Source organism: Radiomyces spectabilis (assembly GCF_025331425.1).
Source record: "Radiomyces spectabilis strain NRRL 2753 chromosome Unknown BYT42scaffold_13, whole genome shotgun sequence".
Classification (NCBI taxonomy): domain Eukaryota; kingdom Fungi; phylum Mucoromycota; class Mucoromycetes; order Mucorales; family Radiomycetaceae; genus Radiomyces; species Radiomyces spectabilis.
The window spans coordinates 413,180-435,792 of NW_026251938.1; the positions used below are offsets into that span (position 1 = coordinate 413,180).

At 43.9% G+C, this 22,613-nt stretch overlaps 7 protein-coding genes and 1 non-coding gene across 8 annotated transcripts; 5 read left to right on the forward strand and 3 right to left on the reverse strand.

Annotated features, from left to right (window-relative positions):
* Positions 1–512: 512 nt before the first annotated feature.
* BYT42DRAFT_617407 (uncharacterized protein) lies at positions 513–5,399 on the forward strand (the record flags this gene model as incomplete). Its single annotated transcript, XM_051572180.1, has 9 exons — positions 513–588; positions 664–1,491; positions 1,577–1,853; positions 1,945–2,208; positions 2,278–2,328; positions 2,409–4,325; positions 4,394–4,717; positions 4,785–5,064; positions 5,136–5,399. 9 exons carry the CDS (start codon positions 513–515, stop codon positions 5,397–5,399), a joined length of 4,281 nt encoding a protein of 1,426 aa, XP_051419617.1.
* Positions 5,400–5,532: 133 nt separating this feature from the next.
* On the reverse strand, positions 5,533–7,334 carry BYT42DRAFT_607804 (uncharacterized protein). Its single transcript, XM_051571182.1, has 8 exons — positions 7,174–7,334; positions 7,060–7,093; positions 6,787–6,996; positions 6,617–6,721; positions 6,460–6,553; positions 6,309–6,396; positions 6,098–6,244; positions 5,533–6,042 (listed from the first exon to the last, which is right to left on the reverse strand). Exons 1-8 carry the CDS (start codon positions 7,290–7,292, stop codon positions 5,775–5,777), a joined length of 1,065 nt encoding a protein of 354 aa, XP_051419618.1. The 5' UTR covers positions 7,293–7,334; the 3' UTR covers positions 5,533–5,774.
* A 1,260-nt stretch (positions 7,335–8,594) lies between these two features.
* Positions 8,595–8,667, forward strand: BYT42DRAFT_t124. The gene has a single exon. It is a non-coding gene; the product is annotated as a tRNA-Trp (tRNA).
* A 3,042-nt stretch (positions 8,668–11,709) lies between these two features.
* Positions 11,710–12,748, forward strand: BYT42DRAFT_521275 (6,7-dimethyl-8-ribityllumazine synthase). Its single transcript, XM_051565277.1, has 2 exons — positions 11,710–11,963; positions 12,037–12,748. The coding sequence occupies exons 1-2, from the start codon at positions 11,784–11,786 to the stop codon at positions 12,436–12,438; spliced, it is 582 nt and encodes a 193-aa protein (XP_051419619.1). The 5' UTR covers positions 11,710–11,783; the 3' UTR covers positions 12,439–12,748.
* Positions 12,749–12,874: 126 nt separating this feature from the next.
* Positions 12,875–18,769, forward strand: BYT42DRAFT_617411 (uncharacterized protein; the record flags this gene model as incomplete). Its single annotated transcript, XM_051572181.1, has 10 exons — positions 12,875–12,950; positions 13,009–13,092; positions 13,155–13,334; positions 13,418–13,484; positions 13,546–13,723; positions 13,798–15,200; positions 15,261–15,573; positions 15,669–17,080; positions 17,147–17,324; positions 17,393–18,769. 10 exons carry the CDS (start codon positions 12,875–12,877, stop codon positions 18,767–18,769), a joined length of 5,268 nt encoding a protein of 1,755 aa, XP_051419620.1.
* Positions 18,770–18,923: 154 nt separating this feature from the next.
* On the reverse strand, positions 18,924–19,284 carry BYT42DRAFT_595436 (B18 subunit of NADH:ubiquinone oxidoreductase; the record flags this gene model as incomplete). The annotated part of the gene is made up of 2 exons (XM_051570852.1): positions 18,924–18,981; positions 19,118–19,284. The coding sequence occupies 2 exons, from the start codon at positions 19,282–19,284 to the stop codon at positions 18,924–18,926; spliced, it is 225 nt and encodes a 74-aa protein (XP_051419621.1).
* A 1,460-nt stretch (positions 19,285–20,744) lies between these two features.
* BYT42DRAFT_538670 (cytochrome c oxidase, subunit VIa) lies at positions 20,745–21,368 on the forward strand (the record flags this gene model as incomplete). Its single annotated transcript, XM_051565517.1, has 4 exons — positions 20,745–20,936; positions 21,009–21,057; positions 21,127–21,238; positions 21,300–21,368. Exons 1-4 carry the CDS (start codon positions 20,807–20,809, stop codon positions 21,366–21,368), a joined length of 360 nt encoding a protein of 119 aa, XP_051419622.1. The 5' UTR covers positions 20,745–20,806.
* A 191-nt stretch (positions 21,369–21,559) lies between these two features.
* Positions 21,560–22,569, reverse strand: BYT42DRAFT_617414 (Cleavage/polyadenylation specificity factor subunit 5; the record flags this gene model as incomplete). Its single annotated transcript, XM_051572182.1, has 6 exons — positions 21,560–21,699; positions 21,766–21,841; positions 21,913–22,078; positions 22,157–22,346; positions 22,411–22,421; positions 22,496–22,569. The coding sequence occupies 6 exons, from the start codon at positions 22,567–22,569 to the stop codon at positions 21,560–21,562; spliced, it is 657 nt and encodes a 218-aa protein (XP_051419623.1).
* Between the last annotated feature and the right edge of the window lie 44 nt (positions 22,570–22,613).

The window sequence follows — 22,613 nt, forward strand, 5'->3', positions numbered from 1 at the left end:
ATTGTTTAGTAAATAAAAAAAAAACCAAGTAGATGGCAGCTAAAAAGTTGGGATAATGTAAACCCTATTGATAGGAAAAGAGTAAAACAGTCAAAGTGCGCGCCAATAGAAGAAACCTTACCATAACCGCGCACTTTTGAGATCCGAAGGGTGCAAGACGTATTTGAAGGAAGTACGTTGGCGGAAGATGAAGACATATTTTTTGTGATCAAGGGACACAAAGAGCAACATGGCTGGCTTTTTTTTCCAGTTATGCTGATTGATCTGGGGGCTCTAACTGCTTTTGTGATACACGTACGACGTTTCTCATTTTCTGGTGTCGAGATCACAACCAATCCCCAATGGTGGCGGATATTGAATTATTAAGAGGAATATGATTGGATGGATTGATCCAATCTTGATCGGGCCTTCTTTGTGACGAGTTGTTTTTTTCATATGCTTTTTTAAAACGGCTGGGATTTGGGGATCTCTTTTTTTTGTTTGCATCTTGTGCTGTGGATAAGGAAGGGCGAATGAGAATTGCTACGATCCTCGGTGTACTGTCTGTGCTTCTCTGGAGTACACAGGCCTTGCCGGTTTTTGAGATCGGTATGCATGCGTACAAAATAGAATAAGGTTTTTTTTGCCATACTGACCATGCTTATATATTTATTTTTTCTATAGTCAATGATAAAGATAGATACGGCAACGCTTGTCCTTTGAAACCATCGTACAACGTATCGTGTCCTTTGCTGTGCGTTACCGACTACAGTCTATGTCCTCCTGCTTTGGCGCCTACGTGTCCGCCTGGTCTATCATTCTGTACTGACGGTGAATGTCATTCGTCTTGTGAGGGCATCAGCAATGAATGTCTATGCACTGAAGCCGCACTGCCTATGAATTATGTTCCATGTGCTGCCGGTCAGCATGTTAACATTACACACTTTGATCCCAACAACAAGGACCAACAAACTCAAGACACATGTGCCAAGGCTGCTCAACTCAATGCCTCAGACGTGGGTGTTTGGGGTACATTCAATCAATCCAGCATTTGGTTGCAATGTCCTGTCATTGAACCACGGTTCACTTTTACTGAACCGAGATGGATTGCTGTATGGGCTATCATGGGGGCCGAAGCTGCTATTCTCATCTTATGGCACCTCTACAAACTTGCCAGAGAGACCAAATTCCACCGCGCACTCGATAAACCACTTGAAAAGCCTGCCTCGCCACCCAACCTTGTGAACGAGAAAGAAGTAGCGATGGCGAATATGGCGGCGACGAACGGTAGCATCAGTGACGAGAAAGCCGCTTTCAAGAAGAATAATGCAGAGGAATCCAGCCAAGGCACCTTTAGCGATCGTTCATCCGACAGCGCTTCGCTCAAGGACTCGGAACGTTTACGGTTCCGTGGTTTCCAAAATGATTTCTTTGGTTTGTTCGCGTTCGGTTCGGTCATCATCATCACTTTACTGTTTGTGGTATTCCTAGCTGTTCTCGTCAGTGATTATTGTAAGTACTATCATAACCTTCCAATTTTTTTGGGGCGGACTTTTTGCCTTTTTTTTTCGTGGAACTCATCAATCTTGCACGTTAGACGGTAATTTGACGGGTGTGGAACTTGCCGCCTTTTTGTCTTCCGATATGTCATCGAAAATCTTTTGTGCTGTCTGGCATCTGGCAGCTGCTTGGTTTGCGGTTGTTTTGCTTTGTCGTAAACGTATCCGCAACTACTTCCGTATTGAATCCTACGCCCATAAATGTCCTTTTGTTCAAGTCGAACGGCGACAGGAAGAACTCGTCTTTCTCGCTGACGGTAGTAAATGGATCAACAAGCTCAAAGATATCGAACAACGCATCATCAAACGTTTGGGGTAAGTTTTGAATCGGAATATCAAATCACTTCCCAGCTGGCTCATCACTGATGTGTTGGAATTTCCTTCATCCGCTCTTTTCTGACTTTAGCATGGATATCCTCGTCTCAACTTGTCCTGTGCATTTATCAACCAACAATCTCCGCTATTTTGAATACCAGTGCATGCGCTATGTGTATAACGCTGAAAAAGGGAGATTTGAACCCTATGAGTTCGATTTAGGGTGCACCCATCGTAAACTCCGCAGCTGGTCCAAAGGTGTCAGCTCCGATGTCGCTCACAATCGCCTCGAACTGCTCGGTGCTAATCTGATTCGCGTCGAAGTCCCAAGTATTCCATTGGCCATTATTCAAGAGTAAGTTTTTCACCTTTTCAATCATTCACGTTGCCAAAGATCGGCTTTGCTAATTGGATGCTTTTTCAGATTCGCTTCGTTCCTTTACTTGTACCAAATGATGTGTATGTGGGTGTGGTAGTAAGTATCAATGATGAACAAAAACAACTTGTTTGTGAAAGCCTCAAGAATTGTCCCTTATAACTAATTGACCGGTATAGCTATTTCCAATATTTCAAGATGGGTTTGGTCCAAACCTGCATTATCTTTGCTGCCGCCTTCATTCGCGTGTTTTTGCGTTTGCGCGCCGAATACCGCATCAAGCAAATGGCCGAACAAAAAACCACTGTCAATGTGCTTCGTGATGGCGAATGGATTGAGAATATGTCCAGTGCGGATATGGTGCCTGGTGATGTTTTCGAAGTGCAAGAACAAATGCAAGTGTCCTGCGATGCGGTGATTCTCTCCGGTACCATTGTCGTGAACGAATCTTCCTTGACTGGCGAAGCCATGCCTATCCGCAAGTTCTCTATTCCCGACGATGATAATACATACGAGTTATTGGGATCTGGCAAGGTCAATACACTCTTTGCGGGTACAAGTGTGTCGCAAACCATGCCTGCTATCAATGAACAACGCGTCACGGCTTTGGCGTTACGTACTGGCATCACCAGTGAAAAGGGCATGCTTATTCACAAGATTTTGTTCCCTACGCCTGTCAGTTTCATTTTCAACGAACATCTCAAGCTCGCTATTTGTATCTTGCTGTTATGGGGTGGTATTGCCTTTGCTCTCACCTTGTACCTTATGGGTCGCGGCAACATCACTAGCTGGTATTACGGTGTCTTCATCATGTCCCAGATTTTCTCGCCCTTGTTGCCGGCTGCCTTCACGATCAACCAATCTGTTTGCGCCGCTCGCCTACGCACCAAGAAAATTTTGTGCATTGATCTCCCGCGTATCAATTTGTCGGGAAAAGTCCGCATCTTCTGCTTCGATAAGACCGGTACCCTGACACGTGAAGGTCTTGAATTTTACGGAGCTGTCGCCGCTTGTAAAAACGAGTCACGATCTTTCCTCGAGCGAGAAGAAGATTCGCTGGCCATGGAACCGACCCTAGCTTTGGGTATCGCGACCTGTCATGCTGTCACCAAAGTCAAGGATCAATTTATTGGTAATCCGGTTGACATTGAATCCTTCCATGCCATGAAATGGGAACTTTTACCCCCGGCCGACAATCTGTACCTTGATACCCTTGTTCCTCCCGCAGCCACACCCAATGATAAGCCTGTCCCGGTTCACATCGTTCGTCGTTTCGAGTTCGTTCACGCTCGCGCCTCTCAGTCGGTGGCTGTTCTTGATCCTAAAGATGACCATGTCCATGTCTTCCTGAAAGGTTCTTTCGAACGCGTTAAAAATTTGTCCCGTTCCGAATCCATCCCCCCTAACTATGATCAAGTCGCCGCCAAATATGCGCAGGAAGGTTGTTACGTCCTAGCAATGGCTCACCGTGATCTTGGTAAACTCGGAGATGATATCACCATGGCGGAAATCAAGAAGATGACGCGTGACGATTTGGAGGAAGGTTGTGATTTCACCGGTTTTGTTCTTTTCCGAAATATGCTCAAGCATGATACTGCCGACGCCATTGCTGAATTGAAGGAAGGTGACACACGTACTGTCATGATTACGGGTGATACCGCTCTTACTGGTATCTTTATTGCCCGCCAATGTGGTATGATCGCTCCTGGTCAGACTGTTTTGCTGGGAGATGCTGTCAATGGCTCCATGATTTGGCACGATGTCGATTCCGGTGATCAGGTGAACGTGGACGAAGTTTTGGCTGCGGATCCTCGCGAAGAACATGACAAACAAGTTGAATTGGCGATCACCGGTCGTGCTTTTGAATTCTTGATCTCTCGGAATCAGATGCGCCAGTACTTATTGCATACACGTATTTTTGCCCGTATGACTCCCAACGACAAGGTGCAATGTGTGCAATTACATATGGAGAAGGGCGTGACAGCCATGTGTGGTGACGGTGGTAACGATTGCGGTGCTCTTCGTGCAGCTCATGTTGGTTTGGCGCTTTCCGAAGCCGAAGCATCCATTGTATCGCCTTTCAGCACCAGTAACAGGTAACATTGAGTGGCACTGGAAAGGAGACAGGACAAAGAGGCTCATTATATATATTTTTTATCAATAGATCCATCATGCAATGTGTCGAATTGCTCAGACAAGGTCGAGCGGCTATTGCTACCAGTTTTGCCAATTACAAGTTCTTGATCTTCTATGGTGAATCGATGGCTTTCTGGGAATTGCTGATGTTTTACTTTACTGTGATTGCTCCCCAGTCAATCTGGATTACAATTGATGGTTTCATCACTACCACCATGACGTTTGCTATTACTCAAGCTCAGCCCGCGGCCAAGTTGGGTCCTTCACGTCCTACTGCCAAACCTCTGGGTGCTTACACCTTAGCATCTTGCTTTGGTATTATTTTCATCAACTTTTGGTTTATCACGATGAGGTAATGAATGATCAGACATGACGGGATCCGCCACTTGTATTGATGCTCACCCCGTATGATTTTTTAGCGTTGTTTGGCTGTTCCAACAAGATTGGTTTGTGTGCAATGAGTTTGACAGTTCTGCTATCGATTCAGCACAGTGGTGGCTCCTTGGTGATAATTATGAGTCCGAAATCATTTCTCTCGTTATCATTTTCCAGTTCTTTAACAATGGTGCTCTCGTCAACTTTGGCTCTGTCTTCCGTCAAGCATGGTGGCGTAATTATACTTTGGTCTTCATCTGGTGTTGCTTCTTTGTCAGCACCAGTTACATGATGCTGGCCGACCCCAATCCTTACGGCTGCATGGTAAGTTACCACTACGGATGATGATGGGTTCGAGGAAGATTTGTCTTAAATTTTTATTTTCGCCTTTTTAGTTCCGTATTAATTGCGGTACCCCCAGGGTGCTGGAGGAGCTCGGATACCCTAAACCAACTTGGTCAATTGAAGAGTATAATGCCCCGTTGGGTCATAACGTACTTCCTCGCTGGTTCCGATGGCAATTGTGGGGTTACGTTGTTGCCAATTGCGCTGCGAATCTTATCTGGGAACGTATCGTTATCCTTTGGATTGCACGCGACTGGGCGATCAAGAAAAATCAAGCCAGCCCTAAAAAGAACAGAGCCATCTTTAAATTGTAATCATTTTAATTCTTCATTTTTGTTTTCCTTTATCTACCTAGAATCATCATATATCGACATGCAGAAAAAAAAAGTTCATCATGTAATAATAAAAAGCAATATTAGCTTTATCATAGATAACTGATATCATATTGTGGGCATTGCATTGTTCACATGAAGTTGGCGTCCATATTAAATAACACAAAATGCAAAGATGCAAACTTGTAAGATGATGGTCTATTACACAATCATGAAAAAAAAAAGATCTAATATGTACAATGATGACAGACACGATAAGCATAAAACAACAAAGAAATAGTACACGACATACAACTCAATAAATAAACTAAAAGCGGATTAATGCAGAGGAGACATTCGTAATTTCCGGGAGGTGGGCTATCTATCTTTTGCGTTTTCGTCCAACACTTTGAGTAAATCACGTTTAGCCATACCGTTGAAGTCTTCCTCGATCAATCCTATACGTTCAGAGATGATAGATTTCACACGTGTTCCAAACTGAACAGCATCCTCGCCCGGTCGTCGTTCCTCTGGCGTGCAATAATAAACATCCACTGGCGTGGCCCATCGTGTCATGCGATAAAAAGCATAATAGAGGAACCCTTTTCGCGTATCCCAATAAGGGTCACCCCATGCTCGATCGTATCTACACCCGAGATGAGTACTCAAAAACCTATCATTTGATATTATGTCCTGCTTACTTGATGGCTACGGGGCATACTTTGACGCCAAGTTCGAAAGCGCCTTTCTGAAAGCGAATAATGTGTTGGTTATTGACACAGGTTCCTTCCGGAAAAATGATCATTGGATTTGGCCATGTTGTCGGATTCATGACATGGGCCTTTAATCTACAAAATCCAAGCCATGAGCATACGGATCCTCCCAAAAAGCCATCCTACAAAACCATCCTACCTCTCGGCGAGTAACTTGCGCTCTTGAAAATTGTGACGATCGAAACAAAGCGAATTGATGTGGCTCAGCCCATAACGTTGAAGAAAAGCTTATTGTACGCAGCATTAGTTGGAAAGATTCCAAGCTTATTTTGTGATGACCGTCCACATACCAAAAGCGCCGCCATCGCTACGAGCCATGACCACGGCATTCGGGTATTTGTATGCACTGACAAGAATATAATCAAGATAAGATGTGTGGTTTGCCTACGACAAGAAAAAGGAGTTAAGTTTGCCGCCCATGGGTATGAGCAAAGCACTTTCACTTACCACAAAGACATGAGCTTCTTTTAGTCGATCTTTCCTTCCGTGATTGCGAGCAATAACACCCAAAGAGAAAAGAATTCCTCGGTTATAGAAAAAGACGAGCTTCGACTACGAATTCCACTGGTGAGTCAATGATCGCATGGAACAAGTAACACTATAAAGAAGTATCTTACCACCATGGACTTGCTCTTCAATAACAAAGCAATCGGTAAAGTGGTAAAAAATGCGGTCGACACCATCCCCAAAGCTACGGTTCGTAGCGGTAACAGTACACCATAACGAATGAGTACACTGGGTAATGACAGCAACTTTCGAATAAAACCGGGTTTCGCTACCGATCCGACCACGCTATGTTCGGATTCAAAGCACTTTGCGTAGTACAACTATTACTCCTTCGTTAGCTATTTCTTGCTCACAAAGACGCAGTGTACATTCAAAAAACATACCAGCTGTTGCCGTGTATATACCGTCTTTGTAGGACTACCAAGTTGAAATCGAAGTTACATGTTAAGTATACTAAACAAACCAATATGGTATGACATGGGCCAAGCGAATTGTACCTTCCCAAGAACGGATCGGAAGACGTCCGTTGAAGAGACGACATTCTGGTCAGTATAGGATCAGTGACATCAGCCACGATCATTTCCGTCACTGACAAGTTCGGATCTTCCGGGGGCATGGTGCAAAACAAAAAAAGATCAACTTCAAAGAAGACTCTTTGACACAGCCTCATGAAAAAAAAAAAAAATTGGGATCCACAAAAATCATTGCAACGCCGATTGAAATTGACAGAAGGTGTGTGTTACTTGCCGTGTTCGATGGGGTTACGCCAGGAAGACACTTCACGATGTATTACACATCAAGTATTTTTTTTACCATGCAGACTAAAAGCTTTCAAAAAGAAAAAAATGTTTTTTGCATGTTTATCATATATGCTCTTCTCGATTACAGTGGAACTTGTGTGCGGGCAGGGAACAGGCAAACGAAGTGGCAATGAGTATGTAATCGGTGTCACCAGATCCTTATCAAACGAATGATTGAGCCGCCTAAGAATCAAACGAAACTGACGGTTTTTCTCTAAGCATACAACAATCCTTGAGCTTTATGATGCACTTTATGATGCAGCACAGACGCCGCTCCTTGATCTCCGCTGTATTTGCGACACTTGAGGACAGAATAATACGCAATTCGACAAGCGTCTTGATGCCCGCCGTGGTTTTCGGTATCAGTTGCGCTCTTCTGAACTGCATTACGAGTTTTCAGCTCATTAAAGATCTTCAGTCATGTGCTTTTACAAAATATTGCGACAAGAGAAAAAAGAACAGTACACAAAGCTATTTATCAATGGCGTGAGGATTTTACAGAAAAGTACCGAAAATGTCTCTCAATAAGCACAACGTTGTGGAAAATTCACGAAGCTACATCGTTTAATGAACACGCAGCTCCGGCGAGCTTTGGATTTCATTTTTGACCAAAATCCTACGAAGAAATTCAAGAAGGAAGACAAATAAAAATTAGTTATGGCTGCTTTTTCTGCAACCTTTTTATTTCTTTGCATTTCGTATGTCTCAATTCTCTTTTATACCCTGCGAACTTATTGTACATAATCAGCTAGAAGTGCCTCCAGCTTATTGATAAGTTTTGGTTTATGCGTCAAAACTCAAAAAAAGCAACAACGACGAGTTAAGCGGAAAGTATGGAGCTGATTGGAAGAATTACACTGTTGCCCTTTTTCAGTTTATGTGTCACCGAACAGCCTACAGGCCCCCAAGCACATTTCTTGTTCATCTGCAAAACCATGTTCTCTTTGACCATTCTTCCAAAAAGCACCAACAAACGCGCCCCCTCTCAGCTGAACATCCTGTCCTGCTCATCCGACGCTTTCATTACTGCTTAAGCTAATGCCTTTCAACCCATGATATCCGGATAAATATTTATCCGGTTTTACTCATCATCGTGCTCCGGAATTTGAAAAAACAAGGGGGGGTTAGCACAAGTGGTAGTGCGTCAGATTCCAGATCTGAAGGTTGGGCGTTCGAGTCGCTCACTCCTCACTCTTTTGCTTTTTTTTGCCAATGAGAATTTTTTTTATTGTTTTATTATTTTGTTTTATTTTTTTCGCAAAGTGGCTCCACAGATAACACAATAGGAAATAAGAAGAGCTTTTTTTTAAAAAAAAAAAAGAAAAAAAGGAGTGAACACGTTTCCTACGGCGGGCAATTGCTGGCCCTGAGATCAATGGGAAAATGTTCTATTGAAATGTAAAAAAAAAAAAAAAAAAAAAAAAAAAAAACCACAGGAGATAGAAGTAAAGCAAAAGGTTTGATTTTATTATGAATATGGTTTTGGCAATTCTATAATGAGTTTCCAAGCAGGGTTTGGCAGTCGAACAAGGAAACGGTTGCTTAAAAAATTATCATATAGCGAAGGTAAAGACTTTCTTTTTTAAGAGCGGGTGAACCAACATCCATTGCGGACAATTGCTCGCCGTAAGGTCGACAAGTAATATTGAAGAAGGCACAAAAAGCTTAGAAGAGCTAGTTTACATATTGAAAGGAAGACGGATTATCCATGAGCATAGTGGTGGTGATTGGTAACATCAGCAGAATCGATAACGGTCACTTTATGTCCTTTGGTCAAAACCACAGTTACTTTCTCTGCGTATTTGTTTAATCCCTTCGCCGCTTGCAGTTCCAATGTGAAAATCTAACTGCGATACATTGAATAAGTTCTCCCAACTTCCACATGGAAAATGTAGGCGGATCTTTACAATGTAGCACACCTGCTCGTATTCTCTGTTTGTCTCACTATTTTTTCATCATCATGGGGCAAGTCAAACGATAACTTTAGTAATAATACAATCATCACCATCATTCCCACAATGTGTTTATTCAGATCAACTGACTATAAGGCAATCACAATAAAAAGCTTGATGGAAAGCATAATCCCGAAATTGAAATTCCTCAACCGTACAATACAATATTTCCCGAATCATCTTCTCGGTTTGTGTTATCCGTTAGGATTGATAAAAGTTCAAAGATGTCAACGAGACAGAAAATATGATTGTTTTATTCACAATGAACACTGATGAGTATTTATATGGTTCCTGAGTAATCGCCTCTTTAAAGGTGACTTTTTGATAGAAAGAATGATGTCTTGGTCTGAAGAGGAGTTGATAAATGATAGAAAGAATATCGGGACTTATGGAGGAAGCATCCATGTCAAATGAGAGGTCGGATTGATGATGTCCGTGTCGGATATGTAATAGATCATGTTAGGAATACAATATTTTCTCGTCTGTTCACAGCTTGTTTGCAGGGTCCGCCAATTGACTGTTCAATCATTGTTTCCGATGATAGCATCGTCTCTTTTCCCGCAAATTCTCCAAGGTATTGGCCGTAATGGAATCGTCGCTTTTTGTCCAATAGCTTTTTGAGGCGGTGCGAGCTAACATGGCGTTTTTTTTCCATCCCGTATGAATGATACGGGGATGGTCCGGAATAATATGGAACCGATTTTGTCTTGTGATAAGGCCTGCTGGGTACTGTCTTGGTCGCAGAGAGTCCAGATGGATGCCGGCTGGCATGGCAAGTTTGACGCCAGTTCCGATGAGGAGCGACACATTGTAATATCATTTCACCATCGTGCCGTACCTTGATTGGAACTGGGGCATGATTTTTCATGGGCTTCAGGTCTGCATCCCCAAATGCGACTATGGCTGCACCCTCTGGCCTCCGCTCATTTCTTTGAGCGTTTTTCCGTTTTCAACAGGTGACTTTCGAGAGTTTTTATAAGCCCATTGACAAGGATATTGAATCATCGTTCATTACTACATGTTGAGAAGATGTGAAATATCATCAAACTTACAATTTTTGGCTCGGCAGGATCCCCGAGCAAGGTGTTGGCCATTTTATCTAGCACCATTTGAGTATGGTACAACTCGGTATATTTGAACTGCGAACGTTCTGAGTATGAGATTTATTGATGGACATGCACATAATGCGATGAAAGAGAGATATATGTATGTGGAATACATTGTTTTATTATAGCAAGCACGACAGAAGATACAGTCTCCACTATTTCTTCTTCTTCTTCTTCGCTTTTCTCACCACTTGCATCCGTTTCATGATCATCATCATCTTCATCATCTTCCTCAGAATCACTGACATGCACCGATAAATGGATCGGGCCTTTGTCACGGGAGTACTTTCTTTGCATTTCTTCAATAAGCGCATCGTCCACTGGCTGCGCCTGATCTTCGCCCAGAACGAGATGCCCATTCTTTCTGGCCATCGCACAGGTAATCGTAAACGACCCACCCAGGAGAAGCTGACGAACCTGCCTTCGAAACTGTAATCGCGGCTTCGTTCATCGGGATGGTATGACACGTAGTACCATGCGGCCGCCTTGACATCCACATCCGCATGCTTGCTGGTTTGACCGCATAGACCACGTAGCACCTGAACACAAGCGTTACTTCTCTGATGTCCGTAGAACGATTTTTGAAGTTGGTGGATCGTGCGTCATTAATGGATCGCCCTGCAATCTTTTCCCACCATCTTCTACTCGTCTTTTTTCATCTGCGATCTACGATCCTTTATGACTTTTGATTGATGAGACAGAAAAGGCAAACCACGGCAACCATTGGCATGAATTACCTATCATTTGAATCGCGCCTAATTTGATTACCAAGCGATTATAAAGCTGTATCGAGTAATCTATATCTCGTCCGATTTGCTCGGCCAATCGTGATCTCCTCCTTTTTATATTCAGATGACAGCCTCCGTTGATCACTGTTACTTTTGATTTTCTTGTACGGATAATAAACTTACAATCCCAAATTAGTTCACCCAGATGTTTGATCCTAGTAACAGCGATAGTGCCTCATTTTGCAAACGTTCATAATCAAAAATGGAAGAATATTTTTTGTCTGACGCGTCCAACACTTCTTGTAAGATATTTTAAAGGGCTAAATGAAGAGCCAATTCAATTTTGATAATTGTTTATTTAAGAATGGGATGCCAATCTGGGCTAAACAATCAGTTAAGCAAACAGAAAGTTTGCAATCCAATGAACTGACAGGAAAAAATGAGGGAAAAATTTATTCACTTTGACTCCGCTGGTTGCGTCAAAAGACAGCCCGTTTCGCTTTCTTTCATCCCTTTTAGTCATGAGCGAAAAGACATTCGAAAAGGGCGTTTCTGCCCCCACCACCGAACTCGACGGCTCCAAGCTTCGTATCGCCATTGTTCACACTCGCTGGAACTATGCTCTCGTCGATAAGCTTTACTCGGTCGTGCACGAGACATTGATTAAAAAGTACAAGGTCTTACCGGAGAACATCACTACCGTACGCGTCGCTGCCCATTGTTTGTTCCCACATTCTCGAGCATCATGAAAAAAACTCATCTATTTCTTGTTAGGATACGGTCTCTGGCTCGTACGAGCTTCCTATGGCCGCCAAACAACTCATTGAGCTTTCCCAAGTCCAGGCCGCTGACACCGCCAGTGACCTTTTGGGCTCGCCGGCACCGACCCAGGAAAAATCATCCGGCAAGAAAACCGGACCTTTCGATGCCGTGATTTGCCTTGGTTTGGTGATCAAGGGAGGTACCGCTCACTTTGAATACATTTGCGATGCTGTGACCCACGGTATTATGAAGGTCCAATTGGATACCGGCGTCCCCGTTATTTTTGGTGTCTTGACATGCTACAACGACGAACAAGCCATTGCCAGGGCAAGCACTGAAGATGGCTTCCATCATGCCGAAGAATGGGCCGCTGCCGCCGTGGAATCCGGCTTGAGAAAATTCAAAAAATTGTAAAAAGGGGATTGATGTCTCTGTTTTCTTTTTCAAAGTATAAAGTTCATAAGACCACGGCATGTCAGCTACATCAATGATAGAGATTATTTTTCAGCTCTCAAGCTCTTTTTTTATGACCATCATTGCCATTTGCTGGATGCGGATATTTCATTATCAGGAAATGTAACGGGGAATGTGGGTCGGGCGTGGTTTCTTGCTTGATATTACGGGACTTACTCATATAGCAAGCAAACGCGTTAAAACTCCCAAGCGCCATTATGATCGATTAGAATGTTACAAAGCCCATTTCGAGACAAGTGGATAAAGCCAGTTTGCTTCGTGTTGAAAGAAAGTGCAGTGAGGTTCAAATTTATCACATTGAGGACTGGGTTTAAATATTCATCTGGAGCCATGTGGTTGGCAGTGACCTGATCGCTCTTTCTTTTCGTCTGCCATCATGAAAGGAGCCGATCAATTGGAGGCATTGCGCTCCAATATGTTGGAGCAGCATGGGGGTGAAGAGAAAGTGGAAGGTAACTCGACCTGACGGCCTCTCCCAACGAAAATGCGACTGACCATGCTTTGTAACAGTCAATCAGCGGCATCTTATTGACAAGATTTTGGCCCGTTACTCTGCTGAATATGTACTTTATAGGGAACTTATGCAGAACGCAGGTAAAATGCGCTACTGACTCTCTATTCCTGGCGAAGGTGATGCTGACTGACACACTCGACAGACGATGCTTCTTCCTCGGAAGTCGAGATCCACTTTCACTCTGAAAACCCTAGCGGCAGCAAGTCGGGGAATACAATGAATTTATCACAAAAATGCAACAAGATTGTTTTCAAGAACAATGGCATGACCTTTCGTCCCGAAGATTGGCTTCGTTTAAAACGTATAGCAGAAGGAAACCCAGGTACAATACAACACTCTTTTTGGGATGATCGAGATCGGTTATTACGGAATGATCCGCTTACATTTTTTTTTTTTTTTTCGCAGATGAGCAAAAAATCGGTGCCTTTGGTGTTGGCTTTTACTCGTTATTTTCTGTATGCGAAAATCCTTTGTAAGCAAAAAAAGACAACATTGACCAAACGAGCAAAATGTTCATGGAATCGATTCTTCAGTGTTTTCTCGGGCTCTCAATGCATGGCTTTTTATTTCAAAGGTGATCAGCTGTTCGCGAAACGAGGCGATGTACCGAGCAATGAAACAGATCAATGGACCTCCTTTCTGATGGATTTGCGAGAACCCATGGAAATGCCTGATTTTGACGAATTTACTAAATTTTTGACCACCAGCATGGTAAAGTACCACTGAATTTTTTTTGGGTTGCCAATAGCGAGGAGATTCCATGGACTGATCCCCAGCTTTCCTAGGGATTCACGGCGAATTTGCGCCAAATCTCAGTTTACTTTGATGCTCATCGCATTTTTACCATCTCAAAACGCATGGCCGCACCGCGCGCCATGACCCTCAATACGAAAACGATGAGTGTCATCTCACCACAAAAGCTGTTCACGATCACCAGTGTTGAAATCCAAAAAATCCAACTGGACGCCGAAAAATACTCGCCCCCACGGCTTTTTTCACCCATCACCAATCTTCTGACCAAGGCAAAAGAGCCGGAGCATACTATCGACGGACTACCAGTTGAAAAAGCCAGTATATTTTTGCGTGTAGTCGGAGCGGCCTTGGGTGTCAGTGTGTCGCGTGAATACGAGCGTGAAATGGAAAGGGCCACCAAGAAAAAACCGCCAAAAACCACAAAATTCCAGCTCGTTTACACAGGACAAGAGGAACTGGAAAGTTCCGAAAAGAATAGTCTCATTTTCAAAGATCTAATTCCGTTTCCTCATCAAGGTCGCATTTTCATTGGTTTCCCCACACATCAGACGACGGGATGCTGCTCGCACATGGCAGCCCGATTTATTCCAACTGTCGAACGTGAAAGTATCGATTTTGCAGATCGTTATCTGAGCTTATGGAACAAGGAGTTACTAGCCGTTGGAGGAACCTTATCGCGAATTATTTACAATGATACGATGGACGAGATCAACATGCATTATCGTGAATTAATTGGATCGGAAATCGAAGTGGACAAGCTCAAGGTCGACGACAAACTGGAGCAAATCAAATGCATGTTCGACAAGCAAGCGGCTCATGCTCTGCAATCGTTCACTTTCAGTCCGTCCACCCCGAGCAATATCGTCGGTAGGGTCTTTGAGGAGCGCTTTTTCAATTCAAGCAAAGTGCCCTTTCAGATCATGACATCGCATGGCGTACAGCCGATCACCATAACACGCTTATTACCAAGGGACACATGGAGCGGTAAAAACGTCGCGGAAATGCTCAACACCTTTGTCAAAACTATCCCTACGGTGTCCCCATTGCTGATGGAAAACTGCAAAGACGGTCTAGACAAGCTGGCTCGCTTCGGTTTCCTGCAACCGTTCGGTATAGCTGATGTGCTTAAAGAGTTGGATATGCGATCGCTGACTCCAGACGAAATGGTCGCTTGTATGAAATGGTGGATTGAATGCAACCTGGGTCATCCTTCTATCCCGGAAGCCACACGGCAGTCCATCGACGCGACCTCCACTCGCAAATTCATGGAAGCCGCGATTGTCGACTGTGATGGAGACAAACTGTTGCAGCTTTCTGGCGCCAAATGGTGGATCAATCCAAAAATCATCCCTCTCGATCTACCTGTCCCGCCGGATACGTTGCCATTTTCAATTAGCAAACGGTTCATGCCCACTGAACTAGCGCAGTACTTCAAGTACGTAGAATAGGTTGCGATGACAAGACGTATGAGTTAACTAATTCAATATCGCTTTAGTTTCAGCGAACTCTCACTCTTGGACTGGGTACAATTTATCGTCAACGAGCCAGAATTGGAAATGTCTCCCCACTTTGCAGAGAAAATCTTGACAATCATTAGCCGTGGATATCCTCACTGTTCCAACAAAGCACAAGCCGAAATAGCCGCGTTACTCCATCAGAAAAAATGTATTCCCACTCGGTTTGGGATGAAGTTGCCTGAAGAAACGTACTATCCGACTGTCAATCTCTTTGACGACCTACCCATCGTGCGATTCGAAAATCCAAGAGCCGTAAGCGAAGCTTTCCTTAGCGCTCTCGGTGTTAGAAAGGTACAGCAATATGCCACCGGCTGTAGTCTAGGTATCATTTCATACTAATCTCGGGGGGTTTTTTTTTCTTTCTTGCTTCTTGACTTGCTTTGCAGCATGTCGATTTGCAGCTGGTATTCGATCGACTGTTATCGGACGGGAGCTGGTCACATATTGAACTGGTGAAATACTTGACGACCATTCAGTCTTCATTGACCAAGACGGAAATTCAGCGTTTGCAGGAAACCCCTATTTTCACCCGAGAAGGGGAAGAACCTAAACAAAAACTCGTTCAGAAACCCACCAATGCGGTGGACGCCCAAGGGAAGCCGGTGATGGAAACCGTTTCAAAGAATATTTACCGTCGGTACAGGGCACGCGATCTTTATGTGCCTTCTGCTACGCTTCGCAATCTCAGTTTACCGCTTATTTATTGGAATAATCGATGGCGATCGTCCAGTGATGAAGCCAAGTTTTTGGAAACTCTGGGCTTAAATACCCTGCCGCCCCTCTCAGTACTCTTGCAAATTGCTTCGCCCGAAACTGGCGATCGTCCTCTGCAAAATCGCGCTCTAGCCTACCTCATCGACAACCACACCCAATACCAGGACGTTTACAAGAGCGCCACGGTCGATACCAAATTCTTGCCTTGCGAGGATGGCTCCTACGTTGCGCCGAAGGACTGCTTTACCAATCCCGAAGTTCGTATTCTCGGTTTTCAAGTGCTTCACAGCGATCTTCTTGGTGTTCGAGAGAAACTGGGTGTGAAAGAAAACCCACCAGCCAGTCGGCTCCTGGAGGCATTTTTAGACCGTATCGATTTGGATCACGACAAAGCCAAACGCATGATGGAATACATGGCGAGCCGCATGGGTGATTTCACCCACCAGCATTGGCAAACATTGCGAACAACCAAATTTATCCCTGTGCTTGACAAACGGTCGGCCCAGCTCGATGCACAAAAACAAAAGCAACCACAAACTATCCTGGTCAAGCCAAGCCAATGCTATTTCGAATCTGAACAAACAAATTTTCACAAAGAGCTGTTTATTTACGTAAATTTTGGGACGCTTGCCAATTCGTTTCTCAGGAACTGTGGTGTCAAGGATGAGCCCAATACGGTGGAACTGGCGACCATGCTCGTTAGCAATCCGGAAAAGTTTTGGAACCTGAGCGGCGGTGGCGAAAACTATCTAGCTGTATTGCGACAAATTGCAGGACAGTATTCTCAACTGTCCAGACAATCCTCTCTCTTGAATGAGATGCGAACAAAGCCTTTCTTGGTAGGGTTGAAACGAAGTACTGTCTCGGATCAAGCCAGTGTCTCGTCTCCAACACCTGACATTTTGTCAGACGATGAGCCAAGCACCAACATGGATCAATTCGTACAATACCAATTGGCCAAAGCCAGTGATATTTTCATTGCGGACGATCCAATAGGTCAACAAATCTTTTCTCCGTTGTCTGCCCCCATGGAACCGCTACTCGAAGAGTTTTATACAAACTTGGGAAGTCAGAAGCTCTCCAAGTAAGTCAAAAAAAATGGACTGCATTATTGCGAATCTTGCAACTAAAATTCATTTCCGATCTTTAGACAAATCGCGCAAGCTTATACTTACAATGAAGCGATTGGATCGACTGAAAGAGCAGAACAAATGACGGAAATTATTTTCCAGCGTACCCCGATTATCATCTATCAAATGCTCAATGACAATCCGCATCGACGAAAGGAACTATTGCACGATGAGGCTTCCATCAAGAAGCGGCTCAAGGTTGGCTGACTACAGTGGTGTTATTGCATGCATGACGTAAAAGCATTTTAACAGGCAAATTGAAACAGGTACTTCAAGCCAAGGAGCTCAAGGTGATCCGCACATTTAAGCCTACCGGAGAAAAAGACGTGCAATCCACCACCGCGTGTGCTCGTGTGTCCCATTATACCCTTTATATTTCCAGTAGTGGAGAAATCGATTTCTACGATGTTGCGAATGCGCTTTGCAGCTTTCTATTCACTCGGGTGCGATTTAATGATGCCATCGTCGTCGAGCGGTACCTCACCGCGTCGCTCAACAGCTTACGGCGTAAAGGCGTGCCTGTTGATCGTATTCTCAATATCCGCAAGACCGCTCAATACAGCTCAAACCTACCCGAGGAGCCCAGTGAACCTTTGCCGTCAACATTGACATCGCAGCAACTGAAACGCTACACTCAGCAAGTCTTGGATGTATTTGGCGACTGTCGTCCGGATTACATTCAGCAGCTGTTATTGCAGGAACGCGAAAACCATGTGGAAAGGGTTATTGAAAAGTTGCTCCAAGAGGACTACCCGCGAGCGCCGCCTCCCGTAGAAGACGAAAACCCACAGCCAGTGCAACCTGAGCCTAATCCAAAGGAATCGCGAAAGAGTGGCGGCCATCGGTTACTTGATCGCCTATGGTCTTGGGGCAAGCCAGCAGAGCCAGCGGCACCACCGTCGGAGCCGGTGAAACACCTGGATCAAAGGCCATCTCCAGCAGAGCCACCCACCCACCAAAAACCCAAGTTGCCTGATTCCGAAAAAACCATCACGCCCAATTACACGTCGAATATCAAGCAGAATCTGAAACGGGGCATTCATTCCTGCAAGCCGTACTCTGGACAGCAAGTGTTTTCGCCACCACGGATCGAGAACGTGAAAGAATCAAGCAGCTATTGTGACACCACCCCCGGTCACCATCTGATGCATGTGAGCCATTTTCTTGGCATGGAGTTTTACGTGCACAAGGATGTGAAGCCAGATACCGTATTGAATCAATACGGCCAATCGATTCGCGGATTCATCACTGTGATTACGGCACTCGCAAAATTATTTGATTTGAAATTATCCAGTTTGCACATGTTCTACGATACTTCCGGGTCCACGATTGCGTTTAATTTGAGTGGAAGTTTATTCTTCAACCTGAGGTATTATCTCGCGCTACACGAACCCCACTCCAAGGACCCACGAGAAATCCACGCGAAGCATAAGGAGGCAGCCATCTACTGGTTTATGACGATCTGCCATGAATTGGCTCACAATTTTGTTGGTGATCACAGTTCTGAACACGAATTCTACATGTCCTCATTTGCAGAAGTGTATCTGGAACCGCTCATCAATTATCTCGGGTCTTTGGATCAACCGCTCCCCAACGATACTCTTCCAATTTCTTCCCCTTCCTCAGCATCTCAACCCATCTAATTCAACTGTCAGCTGATATCTACTTCACAATGTTTTTTTTTGCAGGTTTCTTTTTTTTGGACTTTTTGTCTATAACAAGTGTACAAATCAATATCTTCGTATTTCTGGCCTTCTTTTCTTTTGCAAACTAATACGAGTAAAATGCTGGATGCCTTTATTCTTCGTCTTCGTCTGCTTTTGCTTTTTTCAGTGCGCGCATACGTCGTTTGTAGCTATATAGAGGTTAAAAAATCGTTAGACGACGATTGATCTAGGTCCATGACAGGGCCAGGCACACGACTTCCAATGATCATGACCCGCCCGATGCACGAAAGATAAAAGATTTGAAAAAGTCAAGTGATTACTTACTCATCATATTGACATTTTTCGTATTCATGACGTTCATTCTCGCATTTCCAAGGAAGGTAAAAGGTTTCGCCTCTGCATTTGTTGAGAGGAATCAAAAGATGTGCGCAATAATCACGGTATTCGAGGGGAATGCGAGCCTTGGCCATTTCCTTTTGGGTGGCCTTCATTTCTACGTCACAAGTAGCACGTTAATATATCGGTCTTTTCGCGTTTAAATCGTATAGCTCTATCGAGTTACCTGGGACGTCCGCCATGGTTTATTATTATTATTTTGAAGAAAAAACTCAACTCCCACAAAACACACAACCAGAAAATAGCACTTGACTGAGGACCGCCGCCGCGGGCGTTTGTTGACGTCAGCAAAAAGGTTTAAAATTCCGACATGTTCTCCACCATATTCGAGATGATTTTTGTCCTTGAGTGTTTCGTGTGTCCTTTTTGGAGCAACGTTGCCAGGGTAACACTGTGCATTAAGGTTTGTCATGGCGACCATGACAGCGTCAACGGAGTTAAACATATTAGTCAGGCTTCATGGCATTGAGTAGACGTCTCGTGGTTTGCAATATATCCAGCAAGTCACGTCCGTTCTTCTTGAGCAGCAGATCTACTCGGCTACGTTGAGTGATACACACACTCAATTGTGCGTGAAAAATTAGCTTCACATCATTGGCAATAATGTAATATCGTATGATCTACGCGCTTTCGCATCATTCAGCTCACACCACTACCGGAAGTATTCCGGTGCTTTTCCTCCCTTCTTTCCCTTTTTCCTTCAAAAATTGCGATGAGTAATGACTTTCTGCTCAAGAAAAAAAACGAATAGCGTAAATGTCACTTTCTCAGTGCGTCAAGCATATTGTTTTGTCGGTAAGATTCTTAAGTACTTGAGCACCCGCAAAATAAAACTGTCAGCACCAAAAAAGCATCAACTGTGGCGCGAACTTTGGCATAATTTGGCATTTGCGTCAAACTTTTTGTCTGCTGCATCGAGCGAATTCTTGTTTCACGATTGTGGTTTATTTCTTTTGCATTATATGGATCCCACATTTGGCATGCAATGAAGTACTCAGATGCTGCCTCTAAGCCTTCTAAGCCTCTCTGAAGCACACAGTGGGCGGTTGCTCCGAAAAGAAATCATCTCATTTTTTATATTGAAATCCAGTTTCGATTGGCATATTCATGAAAACATCCAAAAAGTACCCTTTACATTGTGCATGCAATTTTTGGACAGAGTTTTCGTACTGGTGGTAGGCGCCTGAATAACAGGACTGCTTGCAAGCACCTTCAGCGGCAAGTTGATAAAGTGGTGCTGCTGATATTATGCTTTTATTGGTCACTTGTACAATGGTATGGTAGGTTTTTATCATGTCCTGCTGTATCGGTCAAGGGATGCTATCGCGTTTCTGGTGCCTGATGTGGTTTTTTCAGGAGCAAAAGGAACTTTTGTTCATGTTTTGTAAACAAGATTATTTCTATCAACAATGAGACGACTATATTTGTGGTTAGCGAAAAGAAAAAGTGTTGACAAATGTGTGTGTATCATTCAGTGCAAAATTGAATCAAGTGATTCTGCAGAGAATTGTTCCTTGATTTTTCTAGTGTCACGAAATTTGGGGGCGACCCCCCCCTGTTTTGAAATTTTTCTTCCTCTTTACTTTTTGTGTTTTTATTTATCCTTTCTGTACAATAATGGCATCCCGTGCTCTCTTCAACTCTTCCGTGATCAACTCGGTCAAGCGTGCTGCTGTCCGTCACCAGTCCTCCGTCGCCAACTCTGGCTTCGTTGCTGAACGCGAAGCTGTCAAGCACCACGCTGCTGGTGAGTAACGGAAAACATCGCACAAACCATCATACAACAATAACCCACTCATCCAACTTCTCTCACTTGCAGATGCCGCTGCCACCTGGAAGAAGATCTCCATCTTCGTCTGCATTCCTGCGTAAGCTCACTGAATTTCCTTTTCTTCTTATTTCTTGCCGGGTATTCATTCATACGTCATTCTTTTTAGTCTCGTCGCTGCTGGTGTCAACGCTTACAACCTCTACGAAAAGCACCACGAACATCTCGCGCACCATCCCAAGGAATGGGTCAAGTACGAGTACATTAACTGGCGCGCAAGAGTACGTTTTTTCATAATCTCGAATGGCATGACGTTGAAACTGACTAACCCGTCTATTCTAGGATTTCTTCTGGGGCAAGGAAGCTCTTTTCTTCAACCCCGCTGTGAACCTTTCCGCCTCCGAGGAATAAATTTACAGCCGTTGTAAAATAACTTATCAATAAATGGGTAATAGAAAAGAAAAAGTTGCAATCTCGTATGCAATTCTCGGTGGTTGCAGCTTTTTTTTTCGATTTTGCCTTTTTGTCATGTTCGAGTCCTAACATAACGAAGTTGGTGCTTGTTATCGGGATACAATGAAATGTGAATGACATGTCAGGATTTATTTGGCGTATTTAAAGTCGTAACGACTTAATAAATGGGAGATGGTGGAAAGTTGAGCGCCATAACGTGCCGAGTTATCGTACAGTTCGAACAACGGAACAGCCAGCAGTTTCATATTTTTCGGCACACATAATACCTCTTTATTTTTGTTCATCCCAGTGAGTCCGTTTTGTCCTTTAATGCTTCTTTTCTCTTTTGACTTACTGTGTGGCGGCAAATGTACAAAGTATAGCACTTTCTTTTCTTTCGGTTTTGTAACGTGAGCAGGAATATATGGATACTATAGATAATGAATCGTTAAGATTACATTCAGCGGCAGATTGAAGCGATAAAAACGACGGGTTCACTTACCATGTAAGATTCAAAATTCGGTCGCCACCAAGTACTCAAACACTCGCCAATCTCCCAGTCCGGTTCCTTCGACCACTCGTTAGGATCGCCAGGACCTAAGCGTTCATTGAGGATAGCCTTCAAACCCTCCTTCTCATCCACTCCCGGCTGCAGATAGTGTCCCGGTCTACAGGAGATTGAGATACGCGGGTTATACCATGAGCAAGATCGTATCTACATTGTTGTTTCTACTGTCTCGGCTTACAATTTAAAGAATGCGTTTGCGATTTGCAACATGAGGACGTGAGGATGATTATGTTGATGAACTACAAGTACGGCCTCGACACTGCGTCGCATGCCGTGTTGTTCATAATCGTTTTCTAGTCGTTTTAAGCGCGCAGCCACGGAGGGATCCTCTTCAGGTTGGGCATCTTTTGTACCGAACGTGTAGTTCTCTGCGATGGGGATAGGTTGGTTTTGTGGTGAAATAGAAAGTAAGATGAGAAAAAAGCAATTTACCTAATGGATATCTTTTTTATTCGTATTTTCAAAGGATTAATTCAAGAGAAACGTACAAGTATTATAGGATGAACTGAGTGCTTACAATACGGCTTCAGGCATGCGTTTAAGATGGTGAAGAATAGGGTAAAGAGAACTGCCGGTTGCAGTGAATTGCATAGTTCAAATCAAATCGCAGCAATTTTTAGTGTCGTCACAGTCCG

Coding starts and splice junctions, on each gene's coding strand:
- BYT42DRAFT_607804 (XM_051571182.1), bottom strand. CDS start 7,292: ATGCCCCCGGAAGATCCGAACTTGTCAGTGACGGAAATGATCGTGGCT. Junction 6,722..6,786: donor TGAAGAGCAAGTCCATGGTG/GTAAGATACTTC, acceptor TGGAATTCGTAG/TCGAAGCTCGTCTTTTTCTA. Junction 6,554..6,616: donor AAGAAGCTCATGTCTTTGTG/GTAAGTGAAAGT, acceptor TTCTTGTCGTAG/GCAAACCACACATCTTATCT.
- BYT42DRAFT_521275 (XM_051565277.1), top strand. CDS start 11,784: ATGAGCGAAAAGACATTCGAAAAGGGCGTTTCTGCCCCCACCACCGAA. Junction 11,964..12,036: donor TACCGGAGAACATCACTACC/GTACGCGTCGCT, acceptor ATTTCTTGTTAG/GATACGGTCTCTGGCTCGTA.